This window comes from Oxyura jamaicensis, chromosome 12, assembly GCF_011077185.1.
Source record: "Oxyura jamaicensis isolate SHBP4307 breed ruddy duck chromosome 12, BPBGC_Ojam_1.0, whole genome shotgun sequence".
Taxonomy (NCBI): domain Eukaryota; kingdom Metazoa; phylum Chordata; class Aves; order Anseriformes; family Anatidae; genus Oxyura; species Oxyura jamaicensis.
The window spans coordinates 14,831,861-14,850,447 of NC_048904.1; the positions used below are offsets into that span (position 1 = coordinate 14,831,861).

Consider the following 18,587-nt stretch of genomic DNA (forward strand, 5'->3'; position numbering starts at 1 on the left):
TCAGTAGCTCTACCAAACAACCCAGCCCTTCCAAGCACACGCCTTACTCTAATGTATGTGGCTGCTAAGCACAACAGCTAGCAACTACTGAGAGCAAGTTGCAGCAAAATGGCTGCAGTCCCTCATTACTAGATACGTGCAGATACGCAGCAAAATGGGAACCAGAGGGAAAACCTGGCAGTGAGCAGGCTCAGCACTGATCCACCATGCCAGCCCTGGCTAAGGTGAGAGCTCAGCCCATGCCCACACCAGGTAATCAGCTGTCACATTTACCTGCTACAGGCACTTTTCTTCTATCAAGGCCTGGCAGAATGAAAGCACGTCTGCCATGGGGAAGGGGATGCAAACTAGCTGGGCTCGGTCCATGCAGGGCACCGCGGTGGAGCCGGTGAAGGGGATGGAGGGGAAAACAGGCAGCAGATGGGGGAAGCACGAGGGAAGGGAGCGTGAGAGGCATAACAGCTGCTTCTTTGCTGCTCCACAGCTGAGCTTTCGGGAAAGATGTGCTATAGGTTGCAGCAAAAACGTCCTCCAAGTGTTTTGTTGAAGCCCCGTGTCTTCCCCCGTGCCATCTGGCCACCGCACAAGAGCAAAATGTTTTTTTTCTCTCCTGCAGCCCGTGAATGATTCGAGCGCTGCGCAGACACGTGAGCTCACCTCCACAGACAGACAAAGGGCCACCCCGTGCCGTGCTTCCAACTGCAAGCAAATGCTCAGCCAAGTGGCAGAGTGAGGATGGAGAGCAAGGCTGTGACAGCCCGGCTTGCTGCCCCGCAGCCGTGTAGTGGGGTGACAGCTAGCCCCAGCGTAAAACGCACCCTAAATCACCCCATCTCCCTGTTCTAGAAAGGCAGGTCAACTCTGATCCATCACTTCTTTCTGTCTGAGAACATCTATCTGTGGGTTAATTAAAAACAGCAAACACAAACATTAATGATGCCTAATGAGCAACCATCTTTCCCATCAGTAGCTCATTAACTCGTGCGAGCCTTCAGCAAGCTCGGCTGGGCAGAAGCTGCAATTCAAAGAGCCAGGCTGCTGACAGGAAAACGAGTTTTAAAAGAAAGAAGCACTCATTCAGTTCGGCTAGAGGAAGCTCTCACTGGTTCCAACAGCTTCCAGGGCTGCTGACAGCCCTCCTGCCACGAAGAGGGATGCAAGCCCGTCCCGGAGTGAGCACGTACCAATGTGCTGGGCGCAGGTGTCACAGTACTCGGCGTAGAGGGACTCAAAGCAGCTGCAGCAGTAGGGCCGGCCGTCCTTCATGATGTACCTCTGCCCCCCCAGCACGGTCTCACACTCGAAGCAGCAGAAGTGCTTCATATGCCAGTGCCGCCCTTCGGCCTCGGTGCACTCGTCGGCAAAAATGATCTGGGAAACAAAGGTGGAGAAGAGTTAAGTCAGAGAAGGGATTTGGGATGTGGGCCCCGGTCTTTGCGTCTCCTGCCTGCGTGATTTGGCTGTGTGTCCCTGTGCTCACCTCTGAATTTTACAGCTAAACACTCTCCTGCGGGGAGCACCCTAGGTTTGGCTGCAGGCAGGTGCACCCATCGGATCCTAGGGAACAGCACCCAAGGCAGCCTCCTGTCACAGTGCAAATATGTCAGCAGGGTGTCAGCGCACAGACCAGAAAGTGTTAACACCCAGCTCGCAGCAACGTGTCCTGGCGGTGCTCGTAAGCACATCCATCAGCAGAAGGGGTCGATCGGGGTAATAAACACACTTATATACAACCTATCGATCCGGGGGACTTTTGAAGAACAGAACAGCCACTTATTAAAACACATCTACCCATCTCTCAGACAGGGGCCTGAATACAAAGCATGATCAAAAGGACAATGAAAAGTGGCAAGCCTCTGGAGGGACGGGAAGAAGTCGCAACCTGGCTCCTCACCATCACACCTACCATGGCTGCCACCTGCTTGCACCAAAAGCTTTCCTGTTTCCGAGCTTCTTTCTTGCATGCTTCAGGGGAAGAAGCGTGTGTGAAAGAAGAAGTTGAATGAAGGCCTTGTATGAGAATTTGCAAGGATAAAAAGTACATGAAAAAAAATTACCCAGCCTAAACCATGAGGAAACGGGGCCAGTTGCATGGTTAGGAGTTGTTTTTTCACTGGTAACATTACAAATTTAATTGGATACATACGTCAATGTTCTTTATATTTGAAGCACACATAGCCCTGGATTTTTACTATTATACGCTTGCATAGATGGGACTTGCTATTTTATAGTACATATGGTTTTCCACACTATGGTTTTCATAACTTTAAAAGCCAGAACAATTTCCTTCACCAGCCTTTTAAACAGAGATTGACACTTGAGAAATGTTCAGAGTCAACTCTGCACGGTTTTCTATATTCGTTTTGTATTCCATTTGTTCAGCTTCCTACATCCCTTTAATCTCCTCTCTGAAAGCCAGTTTCAGCTCGGCGTGCACTCAAACACCACTACTTGTAAGAAACACAACACTCATCCTACCAGAGGCTTCTTCTGGGGCGAAGAGAGGAGAAGGAAGGAACGGCACACACACAACCAGGCTAAAATTACGCAGCACGGGTGGGTGTGTTGTTACTGGAAACGCTCACGGAAAGCCCTCCCCGGATGCGTCTGCGTAAGTGAGGACCTGTCCCATAACAGCCTCGGGCAGTCTTCAGCTGAAAATCCCACAGTAACCCCAGGATGCCAACTGGAAACCCCAGGAAAAGCTTGTATGAACCCTTGGCAAAGCCAAGGCATCACATTTTTTGTGTGCTCCCCATGTGCACAGGGGGAAAATATGTGTTTGTGCCATCCCCATGGGCAGTGTCCGTACCAGGGTGCATATTTCGGTGCGCAGTAGTGGGATTTTGGGGTTGGGTGGGACCCTTTGGTCTATTTTATTTTCAAGAAGCACTCAAGAAAAAACTTCACACCTTAGAAAAACACAGTACAGAGGTGGGCAGCTGGGATTTTAACAAGGTCTTACCTCGTCGCATGCTGCGCACCGGGGCTTGAGGCACTCAGCATGGTGCCTGCCACAGTAAATCTTGCCGTCCTGGTAGAAGTAGATCAGGTCGACCAGCAGCTCGTTGCAGACGCTGCAGATGAAGCAAGGAGGGTGCCAGCAAACACCATGCCCAGCTCGCGAGGCGAAGACAGCCATGTCCCCGCCGTTGATCTGCCCACCGCACTGTCAGGAAAACCAGGGTGTGACATGGGGCCGGTGAGCCTGCTGCCGCCCATCCCTAATGAGCTGCTTTTGCAGAAGTGGCACAAGATTCACTGCTCAAGGAAAGATCCCCTTTTTTGGTCTCTCCCCATCCCTTTTCACCCCCAGGATCCCAGCAGCTCCCCCCATATGAGGCCAGGAGCTTTGGGATTAGCCAAAGCAACTGCTCTGGTCCCCCAGAACCACAGGGTACCCGTGGCACATACCTGGCCGACCCCAGCTTTGGTTACTGGGAACCCACCCTGCTCACACTGCTCCGGCGGCCGCTACCCACCTGCTCACAGATGGCTCCCGTCATGGTTACAGGGAACGGCCGGACGTTGCCTCTCCCTAGGTTTTCCCTCTTCCTCTGATTGCTGAAGAGTTTGAGCTCTCTCTTCTCCTCCTCATCCAGCGAATTGCAGTAGCGGACCTAGAAAACAGCAGCGACGCTCGGTGTTCCGAGCCGCGGTCCCTCTGCAAGCCTCGCTAAGGAATGCGAGAAAACACAGAGCTACCTCCAGAGGTGGGATTTCAGCAGGAATCCAAAACCTTGTCGGCGTTTCTCGAGCACAGCCCATGTTCCCTACGTAAATGATGGCGTGCCAGCTGTTCAGGACCTACGACTAATATTCCAATGTAGGGCAAAGTTTGTGTGTTTGCAAAACCTCCTTGGAAGGCAGTAAGTAAAATAAAAGGATATAAACAATGAATGTTGCAATTTCCCCGAAGCTTATAGAACCGTGAGGTTTCTCTGGGTATTTTAACCCCACAGACCTAGCTCTTGGCTAACCAGATGTCAGCTGAGAACACGAGCAGGGTCCCTCACGTGAGCCCACAGCAACTTTGCAGAGGGGCAAAACCGAGCAGGGGGGGGAACCGGCGGCAAAACCTGCCAAGGGGCAGGGAAGCAGCACAAGCTCCGTGTTTATTCTGACGTCTTCCAGCTGCGGGAGGCCGTGGGTTTCCGTGTCTGCCAGGGAAGGCAAGCGGGCAGGTTGGGGCCCGAGGGTGCAGGCGAAGCCCCTGCCCGCTGCCTGCAGCTCCCCTCCGTGCCGGCAGCGCCACCGTGCTCCCGTGGCACCCGGCCACGCGTGGGCAAACTCGTTAACGTCTGACCTAGATGCAACAAGCTCCCTGCCTGCATTTCCCAGAGCGGATTCTTCAAAAGAAGCACGAAAAACGTTTTTTGTTGTTGTTGTTGTTTACGCTGGGAAATTTTGCGGGCTACCAGAAGCCAATGATGTCACTGATGGAGGAGCACGTCAGAGACCAGAGCCTTCTCGCCTGCCTCTTGCTAGAGGCACCGAGGTGTGTTTGCTCTGCTGGTGTTGACTCAAACCCTGACTTCCCAGGCTCACAGGCTCCCTGCTCACACTCGAGAGCCAAACACCTCCTCGCTGCTTGCGCTCGTGAGCTGGAAGCAGTGCTTGGGAAGGGCTTCAGCATGGCTTTGGCCTCCACGGGCTGAGAAAGCTCTTTTGTGTCAGAGGCGTGAAGAAAGCTCATTTTAAAAAAGAAAGCTGAAACTTTTAAAAACAAACAACTCCCAACCTAAACGGAATCCCACCAGGTAGCAAACATGTCTGTTTAAGCAGCAACATCACTGAACTCCAAGTAAATGCCCCCCAAAGAGCAGAAAGAGCTGCCGAGAAGTCCAGCCATGCCTCCAACGAGAGGAACCCCAGGAGGAGCATCCCGTCCCCTCCTGCCACCCCGCCACCGTCACGCTGTCCCCGCGAGGACACTCACCCCCCTCGGCCTCTCACCTCATTGTCATGTGGCGGCAGCTGGTGCAAAAGCTGCTTGATGCGAGATTTTTCTCCTGGGCTGTTGACGTAGGGGACCTTGTCTTCTGGGAGGCAGCTGTAGTACTGGTGCACCTAGGGAGCAACAGAGGGGACCGTGGTGACACTCCTGGCCGAGCCGTGCCCCCGTGCACGAAGCAGCCGCCCCCGAGCCACCAAATGTGCTGGTTATTTCTCATCATCTCAAGCGGGGCAGCCGTGTGTTGCTTCATTTTTCCTTTTTTTTTTTTTTTGTTTTTTTTTTCTCAAAAGAGGGCTCGGGAAGGGTGGCAGCCCCAGCGGCTCGTTACCGTTTGCTCCGTCAGCCTCCATAGCGTTAGCATGTTTCGCCGGCTGCGGGGATGTGTCGGCACCTGCCTCGGCAGGGGAGGTTAAAAAGGCTGCGCCCCGGCAGCCTCCGTGTTGCCGGCTATCTCAGCCTCCACCTCCATCAAAACCCTCCAGGCCTTTTCTGCTGCAATTTGTGGAAATAAACAGCAGATAAAATCTGTTGGAAGACTTGCTTTCATTTATTTATTTTATTTTTATTTTTTCCTCTTCTCTTTCGTCTCGGAGTGCGTAATTAAGATCAATTACTGCAAATGCAGCATGGTGGGGCACGGCGTGCCCCGGTGCAGGAAGAGCCTGGTGGCAGCCCGGAGAGGAAGCACGCCCTGAACTCCAGCGCCTCTGCTCCGGCTGCCACACCTGGGACGTGCACTCTAGGGCCGGGATGCGGCTCCCTGGCTCAGGATCAGCTCCAAAGCAGCCATGGGGGCATTCAGGGGCTTGGAGGAACCAGGAGAATGTGAAGGTAAGGGAAAGCTCTCACTGCTCGGCTGGGATCAGGGGTCTGCGCAGCCTCGGACACCTTGGGATGCTTGGGCAGGAGCAGGGGGATGGATGCCTTCCTTAAATCTGCACTCGGCTAGAGAGACACAAACTGCTTTCCCAGCACTTGCAGCTTTCTGCTTTGCCACGCTGGATGAATCCCCTGATACGTTTCCTCTGCAGAAATTCATTTCAGAGCATCTGCACTGCTGGCAGATTTCACAGCGCTTTTCCCAACGCTTTGCAGTGGCTTTGCGTGAGCTTTTGTGCTACCGGCACGGTTTGGGCTTTGACCTGGGCAGCACCACCTGGGCTGGGCTGCCCCAGAGAAGGCTGTTCCTCTGCCTGCACAACCACACAGCATCTGCGGGATGTACAAGCTACAGCCGGTCACCGAGAGGGACAGGGCCGGCAGGAGAGCTCACCCACGGGCTGGCAGGCTTTGTTCATTTTTATTCTAGGCTGTATGTCCAAACCCAGCACTATTCTGGAATAATTACTCCGCATTCAGCTGTCTCTGTTCTCATTCAGAGCTACCTGCAGGCAGAGTTGCAGCAGTGTTTGCAATTGTTCTTCCTCTCAGCAGCTCCATTTTACGGTTCTTCTCTGAACCAACACTTAGATACAACTGGCCCTTCATTGGATTTTATGAAAAATGAGATTTTTAGCAGATTTCCACCCATAACTCTGCAATGCTGACAAGAAAATGCTCATGTCCTGAAGCTGAGGAACACAATGAGCATGTGCCACTGCAAACCCTGGAATTTGCTTTGCTAACGCAGAGCAGAAACAGACCCACCAGCTATGGAAACCCTCAAAGCAAGAACGGCTGCTAAGTACTTTGTTATGTTAAAAGGGGAACAAACTACGTACATTAGAACACTTACTTTGCATTTATAGCACATCCTTCATCCAGGGACATCAAAGCACATTAAAAACACTTACATTCTTATGGCACGCTACGCGAGGGAGCAAATACATCCACTGCAGAGCACTATTTGGGGCATAACCATGTGAAACGGGCTGCCCAAGTTCATGCACCTAGTCCATAGCAAAGCTCGCAGCTGAAAATCTGCTGGTGATGTCCCCCCTGCCATGTCTTTTGTCTGGCTGCCAGGCTCCAGCTTTCCCCGCTGGGCCGTCCTGGGCACCCCAAAGGCCTGCTGCCTTCTCTGGGCCAAGTTTCCCACGTGCGGGTGGATGAGCTGCTCAGGTCGCTGGCTTTGTTTGTTTTCCTCATGACAAAGTTCTTTTCCCCCGTTGAGTCCTTGAAGCTGGCGGAGACCAGAACCGACTTCTTTTTGAAGAGCTGCCAAATTGCATCAGGCTGCTCTGGTCCCTACAGTAATGAGCTGTAAGACGCGCACCCTAGGCGAAAAAAAGCAGGGATGTGTGTTGTTTTTTTTTCTCCTCGGCAGCCCAAGCGGCCAGGAGCTGCCTCCCTGCAGCCCGGCACGGCGCTGTGTGTGTGCACGGCTCCTTTCCTGCTTCCGCTGGGAAGTTTTCCATTTAATCCCATCAGGTCTGCGGGAACTGGCTCCCATCGCACCATCAACATAGCTCGGCAGGGATGGGCGATTTGGTTTGAAAAGCAAAACAAAATAAATACAACAGGCTCCAACCTGCGTTTCGTTGCCCGGAATAACCCGAAAAGTTTGCTTTGGATCCGCATCAGCCAGTGGGACCTTCTGCTCACGGAGGGGCTGCAGAGGAGGTGGCTGCTGGTCCTGGGGCCACGGACGGCAAACAAGCCCCGCGGCTGCTGGCTGGGACTGCGGGCACGTGGCTGGTGCAGATGCTGGGTGACAATAATCCAGGCTCCTGCCAACAAAACCTCTCATTTATTGCCTCCTGGGACGTCCCCGATCCATGGGACAGGGCCACAAGTTGCCAGGGTCCTGGAGCGAGCAGCCAGCGGTTGGGCTAGCACAGCCCGGTTGTGATGCTCAAGAATAGGGAAAAATAAAGGAGAGGGGGGATTTTCAGATAAATCTGGCTTTACAGAGAGAAAGGCCTGCAGAAAATGTTAACTCACTGGAAAACTAAAACTGCTCCGTCTGCACTTTGCTTTTGTACAAAAGGTCAGTATTTTCCATGAAAGTAACTGCTGCTCCATCAGTGCTGGTTCAGAGCACACACAGGCCCTCGGAGCCACCGCGGCCAGAGGGCCCCATCCAGACCCCCCAGGAATCAGCGGATGGCTCTTCGCTGACCTCGGGGGCTCTGCAACACGAGCTGCACCCAGATAAGGACAACAGCACGGGGCGATGACTCAGGATGGATAACATATCCCTTTTAAGTCGCGCGGTATCCAACTGCTTTGTTATTAAATACTTGCGCTGTACAGCACAGCAGCTCAACTTCCTGCTATTTCCCCTTGCAACAGGCCTATTTTGTCCATGATTATCCTCACAAGCAGCATTAAAACAAGCCAACCATGTGAGGGGCCCGGCTAGATTTCCTCCTAGGCTTCCTCGCTCGCCCCTCTGCTCACATCTGGATGGGAGAAACCCTGGAGGAATCTGGAAAACATCAGACCAAGTCAAAATAAAACTTCAGAGTGGGTCAGAGGCTCCAGATGCCATTGGGATGGGGTGGCAGGGTGCAGGGTGAGCCCCCTCCTGCTGCGGGGAGGTCTTGGTTGTCCCATGAGTGCTTAGACATGCTCCATGCCGTGAGAGTCTGGGCACATCAGTTGCTCACCTTCCCACCCATCCTCCCCATCCTGAGGTGTTATCCTCATCTTCAAACAATAATAATAATAATAAAAAGATCTGAGTGCCCTGTGTTTTAATGAAGGCACGGCTAACAAATCCTGATACACATTTTGGAAGTAAACAGCTCCTTGAAGCTAAAAAGAAGGGGGGGGGGGGGGGGGCCCAAGAAAAAAACCAGGAGAAAGGAAAGAACATAGTGTAAAACGAAGGCAGGGAAAAGCCTTTAAAGTGGAGCCAGCTTTATTCAAAGGCATTGAGGAAAGTAATTACATTAGTTTACAAATGCCTTTGTGTTCTGCGGCCTTCCTAGGTTTGGGGTGTGTTTCCAGTTTAACTTTTGCAGTTTAGAAACCTACCCCGGCCCTGCTAAACGCAGGCATGACTGCGGCTCCTGCCAGCGGTCCCACAGGCTCCTCGCCAAAGACAGAACACGCCCAAGCACCCTCGTGGGCAAACCCCACTGCACCTTCTTCAGGAAGGAAAAATTGCAAGCAACCTGTGAACGTAAGCCATTGACGAAGGATTTCTTTGATAATGAATTAAAGGGAAGGGGGGAGCAGGGATCACATTTTTATTCTGTGAATTGTTGGGAAGCAGCACTGGGCACAGACCCTTGGCAGCGCACGCTCAGGATGCGAACACCACAGTCACCAACAAGAACACACCTCTCTTACAACACCCCTACCCCGAGCACCCACCCAGCAGGGCTGTTCAGCATGACTGTACCTCTGGATGGACCACAAAGGAGCATGAGGTGTCCTGGCACGCTCCGTACAGGTGCTGAGTTGCTGAGCCACAGCAGCTCCGGCACAGCCAGCAGGGCTGTCCCGCCTGGCTCTGACAAAACCAGCCCTGCGAGGGCAGGATGCAGCAGCCTGAGTGCAACAGAGCACCGGGACGTGTCCCCAAAGGGTGACCCTGGTGGGGTCTGCAGGGCCGTGGGAGATTTGGGGAGATGTGATGAACTCTGGTGAAGTGGGGAGAAGGCATCAGGCAGCTCCAACAAGCCTGTGCTGGCCTGAGCGAGCGGCGCTGTGCCGCCTGCCCGCCCGCTCCTGCCCAGTGTGGGTTTTTAACAGCACCGAGACATTAAATGATCTTTTACACCAAGCACCTGAAAGTTACAAAGGAACGAAGCTGATGTCTTCAATATTTCTACCTTCCTGCTGGTCTGCCATGGAAAAACAAGGTAGAAAAAAACCAAACAAACAAACCACACATAAATAACTCTCTGAAAGCATCTGCAAAATTTTGCAAGTGCTTGCACACCGCCCTCACAAAAGAGCTCTACGGATCGCGGACGCGTACAGCTAGAAAACAGGTTCCGCTTGGCCCAAACCTGGCATGTCCTCCTTTTCTGTGGCTGTCAGGATACAAACCACTTACTTATTTCTGGGAGCAAAACAATCCTCGCAGTGAGGCCGGGTGCTCTGAAACAAAGCGGAGAGCGAGCACTGCAGGTGGCTGGGGCTGGCGTGGGGATGCAGCCGGGCACGTCCCGGGACAGCCAGGCACCCCACGGGATGACCAGGGCAGAAAGGCTGCTCTCCATCTTCCTCCTGTGCTCACAAGCAACCTACTCTGCAAACAGGGAACTGCTGCTGGGACACAAACCATTAAGAGGAATCTCTGTATGCTTAAAACTACCTATTGCCTCTTATAATAGAGGAACCCCCAGGGAGAGTGTACAGACCTGTGTCTCCAGGACTGGAAATTGTGCTGGCAGCTGATAAGCACCACAAATGAAGAGAGGTGTTGGGAAAAGCACACAAAAGCCTCAGGTGGAAGGAGATCTTCATCACTCCCCAAATCCGTGATCGTGCCTGCGTGCTGACAGCAAAGACCATCCGCAGCGCCAGGTGGCCCAGCATCCCGCCGTGCTGTCCCCGCGCCTGCCGCTGTGGGTTTGCTCTTGCAAACCCACTCCAGAGTCATAGGGACAAAGGCAGAGAACAAAGAGAAACAATTCCCATAAATTCTGTTTGTTCTGGCACACTTTGCAGCTCTCTGTGAGCTTCTCTCCCACGGCTAATGGCAGCGGATCCGTTTGAGTGTTGCTGTTCCTTGGTTTCTTGTTGAGAATGACATCAATTTCTGTCAGGCTTTTGGAGCAGTTCTTGGTCTATAAAAGATCCTGCAGAGACATTGCTTCCTGCTGGCATTAAAGAAGAACATTTGAATCAAGGACGTACATCCACAAGTTTTAGACTTGTGAAAGCGCATGCCATGATTTCCCTTTTTCTAAGCAAAAATGGAAATTGGATTAAACAGCCAGAAGCAGTGCTTTCAGAAGCTTTTGATGGTGGTCTTTTGGCTGCTACGTGCTGACCAGCAGCCCCGCTCCCACACCACCGCGTCTCTTGGTGCACCAGCAGTTATAAGGATCATCTGCTGCATTGATTGCAGCTGATAATTCCTCTGGGTATGCTACTTAAAATGCTCTTTTATTTTTAAGTTGAGGGATAGCATACTAAAATAATGCTGTAGCAAGTACAAACTGTAATTATACGCTGGTATAAAGCTCCAGGACAAGAAAGGGTGAGAAGGTAAAATCCACTTGATCGTGATACATAGGCACAAGTGAGGCACATGTCCCCCAGAGATAAACGGCCCAGATAACTGTCTTTCTTTTACCACTGAGGTGGTAAAACTTGGTATTTTTAGGTAAGGTGTAAACGCGTATCCACTACAGGTTTGCAACCTGAACAGCAACTCATAGAGCTTGGAGGTTTTGTAACTCAGGTACGTGCTATAGGCCTTGCAAAGCTCCAGAACAGGAATCAACACGTACGTTAGCCCCTGAATAAATTCCCCTGACACCTACGGTCTCACACTGCACTGCAAAGCTCTGGAGATCCTATCTCCCAGTGGCTGCCTTAGAAGAAAATGGCCCCCTGAATCATAATGCTGCTAATATTAGCACAGATGAGATTTTCTTAACTTTTAGGGAATTTGATTCGACAAACTGTGCCGTCAGCAAGAGGGAATTAAGTTCTTATGGCACATACGAGGGTCTTGAATGTTGGCGTGTTGGAGCCATACGGGAAGCCACACCACAGCTAAGGCAAGGCACATCTTTTGTTCCATTTGAAATCTGTGCCCGTAGCCAGCTGCTCCTATTATGGAGACACAATAAAGACAGAAATCCTCAAAAATCCCTTGTATCCAGAAATTCAAGTTGGCACATTATAACCTCTTTGGATTTCTCCAAACCACAGGCCCGAGGAATTCAAGGCTGCGCATTCACATGTAGTTGCGCATGCCTTGCCTAAAAAATGTGAAAAACACATTAGAGAAGTGTTTATTTTCAAGCATCTGCCCCAGACTGGGTGTCAGCGTGAGGAAGGCCCAGCTCGTGGGCCACCAGCCCCAGCAGACACGCCGGCTCCTGCAGCCGCCCTCGCAGGCCTCACAGCCAGGCCCATCTTGGGGTCACTGGGATGGGTTTCTATTGCTGCCTGCCAATTTCAAGACTTTCACACTTGATCTGACCAGGGAACTGCAGGCAGGCAAAACGAAGAAATTCTTCAAACCTCAAGCTTCTGTTTCTCCCTTCGTACAGCCGTATTTCTCCCATCTGCGTCAGCGTCTTCCAGAAGAGAGCTCCCTCCTCTACCACGAGACGATTTTTCATCGGGGTCCTGATGCAGGTGGGATGAGAGCTCACAACCACCTCCCGGCCACCCTGGGTAGCCAACTGCTATTGCAAGAAACCACATTTTCTGAACACATTGTAATTTATGGAGCTCACTCTTGGGTTTTTACCCTCCGCCTTCCCTGTTGGCAGGATGCCGCTGAGCCTAACACCTCTGATGGTTTGAAACCTCTTCCAATTTCCTGCCTGAATGCATTCAGAGCCAGTTTATATCTATGTTCGTGTGCCAAAGTTTTAGCTTGAATAACTGCTCTTCCTCCTGTAATACATAGGGAGTGATAGCAGCCTTTCGACTGGGGAGGCTGAGCAAACCAAGCTCTTCTGGGCTCCACAACACAGTAACATTTCCAATCTCCTTCCAGTTTAAATTTCTTTCTTAAGCATAGGTTTTGTATTTTTTTGCCCATTTTCCAGATGAATTTTTACAATACCTTACCAGTTGCATTTTAACATGTTTATATCACTATCTTTATCCCTGTTACAAATATGCTTAGAAATATATCATGACTTGTGTAAGGCACTTTGTAGTCCTGCGTGCTGATCAGCTGTAATAAAAGGGATAACTTGCAGCTCTGCTCTTCAGTGCAACAGCTGGATCATGATCCAACAGCTGGATCTGACTTGACCAATGCCTTTTTTCTGTTCAGTAATGGGCATTAAGTAATCAACACGATTTTCACACAGCTGCCACGTACCACGGACCAGCTGATCACTCCTGAATTAGTGCCCAGGAATCCAGCAAGACCTTGCATGCTTGGGTTGATTCCCCTTTGGATTATATTTAATAAATATTTTAAGCTACAGATAGAAGGGACTCTCCAAATTCTGAAATGACCTACTGAAACTGCCAAAAACCGATGTCATGTTTGTTGGCCAACTTCCCCCACTGAAACCCTGTAAATTGCTGCGCTGAGTGAGACGTGAACACTGTCTCCCAAGAACAGCGAGGTAGGAAGGCTGTCGTCCAACTATAATAAGAAAACTGCATTAGTCTTTCAGGGGACTACTTACCTCCCCAGCTCATATGCTGCGTGGAGATTTTAATAAAGTAGAATATTGCAGAAAAAGTTGTTTCATTTCATCTGTTTCATGTCAGAGAAATACGACAGCAAGGCAATGGAAGGCAGAGAAAAATTAATTGACTGCAAATATGTATTTTCACCCCAGCCTGACAGCAGTGTACTCATCCTGCAGCCGGGCCCACCACCAGCTGCTTGATGGCAGCTGCAGGCTTCAGACACCAGCCTTCGAGAGGCTTTGCATCACGTACGCACGCTTGACTCATCAAGCAGAAAGCCACATGTCTGTCTGCAGCCTTGTACAGCTCCAGCAAGTCACTGCAGAGGTTCCTGCTCACCGCACCGTGCCAGGCGGTGCAGGAGGCCAACCCCTCCGACGCCCTGGGGCACCTCCAGCACCACTGTTATCTACAGGAGAAGCTTGGGGTGCTGCTCTCCATGTTAGCACCACCACCACTACCTACAGGAGAAGCTCAGGGTGCTGCTCTCCACGCAAGGACAATGCGTGACCCTTTGCGGCTCTTCTGCAGTCAAACCTTGCTTTTGTCTCCTTAGAGGTGAGAACCCCAAAGGGCTGGTGGATGAGCTATGCTGGAAGGATTTCAGTGCCTGTCTTAGGCTCTGCTTTTGGCTGCTCTTCATCTATCTCCATGGTGATCAGAGACAGGCCTGAAGTGGTAAATCTGCTGAAAGACCCAGCAACACAGATAGAGAAGCGTAGTTAGAAAGCTCGTGTTTGTATCGAGGAGCACAGTGACCTCTGAAAGAAACAGGTGCTGGAAGAACCTAAAAATACATTAACTTGGGCAACGCATCAGACGTCAGTACCTACTGCTAGAACTAATGGACTTTTTTTCTCCTGAGCATCCCAGACTCCCTGAAGGGAAATAAATATCACCTCAGGGATCAAAAAAGCATCCACATCTACTGGGACATATCACCACTGTGCTGGAGATGGGTCTCAATTGCTGCCCATGGCATGCTGCAATCATCAGATTACAGGTCTATTTGGTCAGGCGTTGCCTGTTGCTAAATAGCTGTATTTCTACCCAAAGCTACAGCAAGATGGGCCATTGTGGGCTCCAGAAGCCACTGGACACAGGGCAATGCTGAGAGCAGGAGGCTCCAGCTTAGGTATGGTCCTGCAAGGAGACTTCTGAAACCCACCTGGTTCATGTCCCCTCAGCATGAGGGACAGGCAGAGCTACTCCAGGACCACCTGAACCTGCCCATGCACCCAACCTGGCACCTCCTGGGAGGCTCCCAGGGAGCCTCCACCACAGGGAAGGGGACAGAAGACAAGGCTGCTGCCTGACTGCCACGGCTGGTTGGCACCAAATGGTGCTGCGGAGCTGAAAGCAAGCGCTAAGCCAGGCTTGTAAAGACAAGAGGGGAAAAAAAAAAGAAACCCAAACAACTGGATTTTCTCTAATCAGACAGATAGATATTTACAGCCTGTGGGTGGTGCCAAAATATTTCAGGAAATGCCTAAGCCCTTTGAATAAATCTCAGGAAAACACAGGATTTAAAGACAGTAACTGTAACAATAAGAATGAAAGCCGTCCACCCTCTCCTAGCCTCCTTACATGGTTTAAAATGATTGCCATAGCAATTATCAAGGCTAAGCTCATTTTGTAGTCCCCACTGCAAATTAAGTTCTGGGTTGAACATGTAAAAGATCAGCATAAAAACTAAACGAATCATGTAAGCTGCAAGGAGCAGAAATCAGTGCACTTTCCACACAGACAGCATGCTGAGGTCTAATCCGTCCTGTTAAATTCCTACACAGAGATACTCAAACTTCATTGGAGAGATTATTTTCAGTAAGCTAAACTTCTTGCCCGATTTTAGAGTGACCTGCTAGCTTTTTCTGTCTGTCCTGGGCTTACTGCAGGGGCATGGTGGCCCAGGAGAGTGGAAATGTGTGCCAGCTGCCCCAGGCATACTGGTGTCCCACCACTTCTTCCCCATGAAACAGTAATATGCATGTCTATACCTGTTCCTTGCCACAACCACAGCAAAATCCATCCTGAAAGTATTTTGTTTCCCCCCTTTCAGTTGCCAGTTATGCCTACAGACACAGAAAAATCCAAGTCCCATGAGGACCGCATCCCGACGTCATTACATTTGTGCGTTCAGACCAGACCTGCCTCTGGAAGTTTCTACAGCACATGCAGAAACAGGACCGCACGCAGCCAAGTGCTTGCTCCCCTAAAAAATCAGGGCAATTATTTCCAAAGAGCAGATTCCCATGATATATTTCGGCACCTCTGTGTTACAGTTACCTGCTCGGGTTTCAGGCCGGGGGGCACCCACGCATATTCCTCCAGGGCACAGCCCGAGTCGTCGTCGGAGGTGGAATTCCTCTGGAAGTCGAACATGAGCTTGGTGACGGTCTTCTCCATCTCCAAAGGCATAACTGTCACGATGTGCTCTTCCTGGGAGCACTTACAGTGAAGGCAAATCTTCCTGCAAGGAGAAGAGAGAGCAAAAAAGAAGAGGTCCCCCGGTGAGCTGCACTGCAAACGGGAAACAGCCGAGATCCCTGCCAGCCGCTGGCCCGCAGCTACTGAGCTCAGCCACTTTTTTTTATGCTCAGGCATTTTCTAACAAAGCATTTGTCTCTCTTGCACGCAGGAAATAAAAAGTCCGTATTTGCTAATAACAACACTTGGCAATTCAGCTGAGTCAGACTGTCAGACATTTGGGGCCATGTAATTGCTCGTCCCTTTGCTGCTCTGCAGAGAGCATTTCCAGGGGCCACGCGCCCGCCTGGCACGGACCGGGCGGTAATTGCGGAGCACTTACCAAAATTAGGACAGCCAAGCACTTGGCTAATGCATAAAATGGTGGACTGATGGGGAAGCTGTGAATGACAAGTCCTTTTAGCATGCTGATAGCATAAATTTGCTTATTAAAGTAGCATAAAAATTGATTATAGTCTGAACATATACAGCTAAATTAAATTAAGGGAGGCGACACAAGCTGCAGTCGCACGCCAGCGGGATGCTAACGGCCCAGCTCGATGGCACACGCCTCAGCTCAGCGGCACGTCAGCTTGCACGCTGCCCAGGACACGTGCAATATTATAATTTATTACAATAAGAAGTGCAGAGAGAGCAACCAAAAGGCTGCCATTTAACACACATCAGCTTAACTCAGTGCAACTACTACTACTTAACGTCTCTTTTAAGCGTGTGTTCTTGCAGCTGGTGGTCCAGAGGAGACTTTTTCATGGGCATGGACCCAAGTATCCAGCTGCTCTGCTGCTAGAACACCCCAGCCATTCACCAGGGGTGATAACGAAGGACAAACCAGGCTGAAAACACTCCCCATGCCCCCAGACTGGGGTTAGAGTGCCGATAAATTGCTTTCTATTTCTGCAAATACAATGCTCTTCCACAATGTGGGTCAATGTTATCTATTTTAAAGTAACCGCGCAGGGTTCTGAATTAATTTGAGCTAATCAAACGCTGTTGGCTTCTGAGGAACTGGGTGTCACTTCACGTGGGCAGCAGAAGGGGGAATGAGGCCCACATTTCAGAAATAGTAAGGTAACAGACAAAAAGCAGGAGAGAAGTTACTGCAGCCACTGCAGCTCTCTCTGCTACCATTTCTTTGCCCTCCAAAGAAAATTGGAGGGCAGGAACAGTTAAACATCAGGGGCTTTAATTTTCAAACACCTTTCCTTCTTTTTAACCACCGCGCAAAGGCAGCAAAGCATACCAGTGCTCAGCTCCAGCTTTGAGTCTAAATTTCCACTTGGCCGTTACAGCACAAAAAATGCACTCTAGCAAAAGTCAAGAGGCTCCGTTCAGTCAAGCCAGGGAGATTTGCCAGATTTTCCCATTTCCTGCCTTTCATCAGATCTAACGTACACACAGCCCCAAACGCACCCCGAGTGTCTGGTTTGCGTCCAGCCAGAGAGTCTCGGCATCGCCTCCGGCCGTTACCTTAAAAAATAATCACGGCACAATTTCATGCAAATACTTTAATTAATCGGCTACTGTGGAAAGGCTCTCTGCCACAGCAAAGCTGCTGGTTTCTTAGCCGTTTCCATCTCATTTCACAACACGATTAGAAGGAGCTCAATACGCAACAAGATGTTAAAAATAATTAATAGCTCCAGAGCCTCGGATTCGGGGTTTGCGACTTGGGCAGTTATCCTAACGGAGTTTAGGGCTCCTTTGCCAAATTTAATTTTCAGGACATCAATCACGGGCTTCAAAGGGAGACAGCCCAGCAGCGTGTGCTCGGAGAGCTAATGAGAGAAATTGTGGTATCAGGTGGCAGGGTGGAGAAAACGGCACGGGGAGGGAGGCTGAGCGCAGGCAGCTTCTGCCCCGCTGCCGCCGGGATGCGCTACGTGCCAGCAGGCACGGGAGGATCAGGAGAGCAGAGGATGAGAAGGACACACGGAGCCCGTCGGTGATGTCCCCACGCCAGGACAACAGGCTCTGTAAAAACTTTGCACTGTTAAAAATTGAGCATCTCCAGACCTGGGGTTTCTGCAGGCTCCCTGGGTAAACTGTACAAACTTCAAGATCTCGCCCTGGAGATGTTCAGTACTCCTCCTTTCCCCTCGTTAAAAAACAAAGATTAACAGTTTTAATTACAAGTATTTTCTTTATGTTAGGATATGCTGTTTCATGGGAACAATACCCAGCGTCCTAAGAGTATCTTTCTACTCCTATGATATGGTTTCCATGACTTCTTCACATAGGTCTCACTTATTCAACTTTACTTGATCATCTTCCAGCTCCCTATAATTAAAAATAATTCCCCAGAGTAAAAACTTAATATAAAAATGTACATTTCAAACGTGAGATGAAACTGCAAAAGCAATATCCCCAACCACAACTCAAAGCAGGAGGGCGCTATGTGAGATAACGCCGGTGCTCGATCGAGCGAATAGTGACCAGAGCAATAAGATGCTGCTGCTGCTGCTGATGCCCTGGTGCTGAGCTGATGGGTTTTGGGGACACATGGGGCCACCAGCCCGCCCTGCAGCTCCCTCTACCACATTAGGCATTGCTGCGGCCACAGGACGAGCATCCGAGCCCGGAGCAGCTCAGCGCTGCCCCGCGTGCTGCATGCCTTTCCTTATACAGGGTGCTGAGCTGCACGTCCTGCACAGGGACGAACCCTCGACTTGGCCAGCCACCAGCCTCAGCTGAACACCACCACCTTGTCTGGAACGGCTGCTGCTCCCCAGCTCGGCTCGCAGCGTCAGCCAAGGAGCCCGGTGCTGCTTGGGGTGAGAGCAGGCGGGTGTTTTCTGTTGGTTGGGTGGTGGTTGTTTGATGAAAGCATGAGGCCAATCGCTCTCTGGAAATCCCATCTTCATTCCTGAGCCCTTCCGTCCTGCTCTCGTGATAGCTCCTGAGAAAG

At 50.8% G+C, this 18,587-nt stretch overlaps 1 protein-coding gene across 3 annotated transcripts in view; it reads right to left on the bottom strand.

Annotated features, from left to right (window-relative positions):
- PRICKLE2 (prickle planar cell polarity protein 2) overlaps positions 1-18,587 on the bottom strand; it is a 96,839-nt gene that overhangs the window by 13,211 nt on the left and 65,041 nt on the right. For all 3 annotated transcript variants that reach the window (XM_035337332.1, XM_035337333.1, XM_035337335.1), the window contains 5 exons: positions 15,482-15,665; positions 4,957-5,070; positions 3,483-3,620; positions 2,966-3,169; positions 1,185-1,371 (listed from right to left, as the gene is read on the bottom strand). In XM_035337332.1, coding sequence (XP_035193223.1) covers positions 1,185-1,371; positions 2,966-3,169; positions 3,483-3,620; positions 4,957-5,070; positions 15,482-15,665 — 827 coding nt within the window. The remainder of the gene's footprint in view (positions 1-1,184; positions 1,372-2,965; positions 3,170-3,482; positions 3,621-4,956; positions 5,071-15,481; positions 15,666-18,587) is intronic.